This window comes from Amblyomma maculatum, unplaced genomic scaffold, assembly GCF_055883805.1.
Source record: "Amblyomma maculatum isolate TAMU_Amacu unplaced genomic scaffold, ASM5588380v1 scaffold_90, whole genome shotgun sequence".
Taxonomy (NCBI): Eukaryota; Metazoa; Arthropoda; class Arachnida; order Ixodida; family Ixodidae; genus Amblyomma; species Amblyomma maculatum.
The window spans coordinates 67,776-72,855 of record NW_028146815.1 but is presented as its reverse complement, the minus strand read 5'-3'; the positions used below and the strand labels follow the sequence as shown (position 1 = coordinate 72,855).

The following is a 5,080-nucleotide window of genomic DNA, read 5'->3' as shown; positions in this document are numbered from 1 at the left end:
CTTCCGCAAGCAATGAAGAGTCGTCTGAAAGCTTGTTCTAAAAAGCTGTAAGAACCGGATTACATAGAGCCTATGATGGCATCCGGCAGATACCTTAGGAGGGCAATTCGGATGCAATATGTTATGTGTCATACCTCGCAAGAATGGAATTTGATGAAGACAACGGCACGCTTTACACGGCGCACCAGAGAGGCAGCTAAACTTTTTGCTATTAGGGCAATTAATAAAGATATACACGCGCAGTGCAAAGCGCAAGAGCATGTCAGCACACGCCACGACCTACTGCAGTGACAGCTACCACGTTCCGGACTTATTTCGCACAATAAATTCCTTATTTTAAATAATCTCTTTATCGAAGGGTTTTTTATTCTGAAAGTACTTCAAGGAGACAAAAACATTTGATAATTTCACGAGTTCCTAATACTCCAGGTTATATCTTTCGAGCTAAAAATATGGCTGAGCCATTCGGCCACGGGTAGCGCTTCTGATTAAAATGACCGCTCAAAAATAAGTACGTCATTAAGAACGCGTTGTAGTTAAAATACATTTTCTATTACAAAATGTAAGGACTCCAGAATATGCTCTATAAATTTGTACTTATCTATTTATTTAGTGTGTCGCCTCTAATCTGTGTTTAATCTGATAATGATGCACCGAGGGTTTTCGCAAACAACACTTTCTGCTATGGTTTCCGGTAGATTATCTCACCCATCTGACAGCCCCTCGTGATCTACAGCTGATTTGCTTTTCATTGGGGGCCTATATATAGTTTCATTTGTACTGTTGACTTTATAACTGTTCCTCTGGTTTGCCCTAATTCCGATCGGTAATTGTGTACCTACCGTACGCTACACTTGAAAAATAATGAAAAAATGCGCAGTTTTGGAAATAAACAATTTCTAATATAGTGCACCGATTGTATCAGTAAATTCCTCATTTACCGGCTTATAAAGGAAAATATAGTGTGTGACGAGCATGAATATTTTACTGCTCAAACCATAAGAAGGAAATTGAGATTATCAGGTTAGGTTTAACGTTTAAATCGACTCAGGCTATATGAGAGACGCCGTAGTGGAGGACTCCGGAAATTTCAACCACCTGGGGTTCTTTAACATGCACTGACATCGCACAGCACACGGGTGCCTTGCTTTTCGCCTCCATCAAAAAGCGGCTGAAGAGGACGGGATCCTATCCCATCTTTGGGAACAGTAATCGAACGCTGTAACCACTGTGCCACCTCAGCGGGTCTGAGTTAGCTAGTGCGAAATGAAGTGAATGGATTAAATTCATTGCTGTCATTTCTTGTTAGCTCAAGCGTATGCGAAATTTGATATCTAAAATATGATTCATGTGAAAGCGTAAACTTTGCCAAGTTTGTATAGGTAGAGTTATCTGTATATTGTAAAACGAGCAGCAATCTCTCTTTCTGAGATTGCCATTTCAGGTAAGACGTACAGGATTAACAAAAAAGTTGGCAGATGTTTCACCCTGCTACAACTACGTAACGAAAGCGAATGTGGCGCTTCCCGCTCGACTCGTCTTTTCGTCTCTGTGCGGAAGCCTCTCGGCGAGCACCACGCACTGGATTATCAAATCGGCTTGCTGTCTTCGCCACTTCTTAGTCACAGGCAGTTCACGAGGCCTCTCGCCTGTGTTATCCATAACAATTGATGGCAATAATTTGTCGAGACTTAATTGCAATGCGTTGACATGGACTGAGAAGGAGCGGAGGCTATATAATCAGATAGAGCGCACGGCTCCGACGCAGCAGCGGTTGAGCAATATCATGGTTGTCATAAGACTAGGTAGTGGTGAGCGCTCGATTATGGCGGCTGCAGCTACTGAGCGACGTCATGGTAGTTACGAGAGTTCTCCTCGATTCAGTTTGGTTTGGTTTGGTTCGCGGGGTTTAACGTCCCAAAGCGACTCAGGCTATGACAGACGCCGTAGTGGAGGACTCCGGAAACTTCGACCACCTGCGGTTCTTTCAGTTCGATTCAGTGTCAGCAGTGGGTACGTGAAGCAGACCAGCGCAAGCTAAACAGAGACAAGAAAATAAGATGAGACGCACACACTGTGTGTCTAGTCTTTCTTTCTTGTCCCTGTGTAGCTTGCGCTGTTTTGTCTTGAGATAAACCAACTAGCCCGCTATGTGTTATTGCGCACATGGCGAAGAAGCTAGAGAGTGGTGTAGTAAAGGCTCTAGCCTTTAAAATTACTGCAGCCTCCCGCCGATGCGGATACTGTTTCATAACCACGACAAAATGAAGGAACCTACCTATATTCACTTGGACTATGTGGCATGAATTTCAATTTTCTAATAAGATGTTCTGTATTCATTGTATTGCACCAGACCTGCAAGGCAGAATATCCGAGAATGTATTAGTTAAAATACTGTTGGTCAGTCACTATCGTGTGAAATTAAATAACGTACCGTGGCATAGGAAATTAGCAGCAATGCTTCCCCTGTCAGGTGGCTCAGGTGTTCTAAGTGTGCGCTTGGTTTTTTGCACTGTGTATGTATTAAATTTTCATAGGCCTGTAAAAAACCATCACATTGTAGAGCTGTTTCATTTGCCGATAAAAAATTTCTTCTGCTCTCTTAAAATATACCTGGTTGATTAAAAAAAGAAGACTGAAATCTCGCTGAAGGGCTCTATGCTGCCGTGCAAGTACTAATAGCTGAACTCGCCACCTTTAGATGAGACGTTATGACCTCGTTGCGTCGTTTTCCGAGCACACAATTTCGCTTCTTAGGCCCTCTCTTTCAAGACTAAAATTGCACAAGGGAAAACTTAATTGCATATCAGGCGGAACGCGCTTATAAAGTCAAAACGACTATTGCATACACTACAAGGTCTCAATTAACATCGCGGGGTGAACCTGCTGCGTCAGTGCTGTGCATAACTAGTTATAAAGCACTTTGCGAAAGCTTTTTAATGCAACCAACACGACGAATTGATTTCTAGAAATATTTTGGTATGATTTATTGCTATTCGGGAGATTAGTTGCTATTCGGGAGAAGAGTTGAATCGCTCCTCTTTGTCATAGAAGGCAAAATTCCGCATTATAAGACGGCAGTTACAGCAAATAGCAAGGAAAAAGGAGATTCCTCCAGAATAAAAATTAGTTTTGGGAAAATGTTTACATTTGAAACAACTTCGTTCACACACCAGCAATACTCTCCCGCTTTACAGAAAGGCCAACTTCGCTCTTCATGGCGGCGTTGATGACCGTCAGCGAAAAATAAAAATGGGCGCAAGCAACCATATAATATTAGGCAAATCATCAAATAACCCAGGAAGCTGAATTATATGGCACTGTCCTGGCAATAGCTGGCTCTACATAGAACCAGTACATTGCCAGTGGAGAACCAGTGTCGAGCTGATTGTTTTTGCCACCTGGGAATGCTTTCATTGACAGCTAAATATTTGTAACAAAAATTTCTGTACTGACAAAAATGAAATTTACTGAAAAGACAATTGGGTTTAAGATTTTCTGGCATCGATTTAGAACCCCAAGGAGTTACAGTTTGCGAGACGGGGACGCTATACATGGGCTACGATAGTTTCTCTTTGGAAGTCGAAGAATGGTGACCCTATTTAGTGCCTGTTGTGTCGGTATCTGGGGTGCGACACGTGCGTTTACTGTTGTGTGATAAGATATAATGGTATCACCATCATGTCTGTTCTGCGCATGTGTCAGGCTGCTGTGTATGTATATATGCGTTTGTCATGTGCTGTACTGGGGGGAGTTTCTTTGGAGCTGCCAGTATGCAGCACTGTGAATAAAGCCGTTTGTTCAAGCCTACGCCTACTTACTGTGGATGCAACAAACTGACGACGAGGATGGGATAACACGAACTGAGGATGGCATCCACAGTCGGCAAGCTACCGGAGTTTGATCCTGACAGCGGAAACGTGGACGCCTTCATCGAGCGCTTCGAGTTGTACTTCACGGGGAATGAAGTAGCCGAGGAAAAGAAACTGCATCTGTTCCTCAGCGCCATAGGAGAAAAAGCGTATGTCACGCTCCGAAGTCTGCTTCTTCCAAAGTCACCCAGCAAATCAACTTACGAGGAAGTCGTATCGGCTCTGCAGAAGCACTACATTCCGAAGCGGTCCGTTGTGAGCGAGAGATATGATTTTAATCGAAGGAAGCAAGGACCTCAAGAAAGTATCGCGGATTTCATAGTGAAGCTCAAGCAAGCGGCCGCCTCATGCGACTTCGGCAGCTTCTTGGAACAAGCCCTGCGGGACCGCCTGATTGCTGGCCTATACTCGGAGGCGATACGTTGCCGGCTGTTGGCCATGACCGACACCGAACTCACCTGGGACCGTGTTTGCAGCATCGCTACGGCCATGGAAATGGCAGCGAGAGACACAGTAGCAATGATATCTGAAACCAGTGGGGAACACTCTTCAAGCGGCAGTGATGTCCTCTGGCAGAGCAAGTCGTCGATGGCGAGACCGGTCTCCGAATGGGTGGCGTTCAGCTGTCACACCTCTGACAAGCCAAAAACGAAGTCTACGGCTCCAAGGACTAAATCGAATTGTCATCGATGCGGTGGGCAGCACGCACCTGTAAGTTGTCCTTTCTTGAACAGGGTGTGTTACAAATGTCAAAAGATAGGCCATGTTGCTAAAGTGTGCAAAACTAGAGTTGTACATCAGCTCGAGCAGGAATCGTCGGACAGTGAACTTCTTACCCTTTGCCACACCGACAACTGTGCGGCCAGTCCTGCTATTGTAGTCAGTGTATGGTTAAATAAGGAAAACGTACCCATGGAGTTAGACACAGGAGCAGCGGTTTCCGTGTGCGAAGCACTTTCCAAACACTAAGCTCAGGCCAGCAGACGTCAAACTGGTTACGTACAATGGCACTCCGGTTGATATCAAGGGTATAATGGATGTGGAAGTTAAGTACTACGAGCAGTGTTGTCGCTTGCCGCTAGTAATTGCTAAAGAGACGAAAGGTGCCAGAATGTCTACGTTCTTTGGCCGCAACTGGCTGAGTAAAATCAAAATCCGGTGGAATGAAGTGATGCATGTGCAGTCACTGACGAAAGAAATGCCCTTGA

At 44.6% G+C, this 5,080-nt stretch overlaps 1 protein-coding gene across 1 annotated transcript; it reads left to right on the top strand.

Moving 5' to 3' along the window:
• Positions 1-3,869: 3,869 nt before the first annotated feature.
• On the top strand, positions 3,870-4,841 carry LOC146170660 (uncharacterized). Its single transcript, XM_084586862.1, has one exon. It carries the CDS (start codon positions 3,870-3,872, stop codon positions 4,839-4,841), a length of 972 nt encoding a protein of 323 aa, XP_084442988.1.
• The last annotated feature ends 239 nt before the right edge of the window (positions 4,842-5,080 follow it).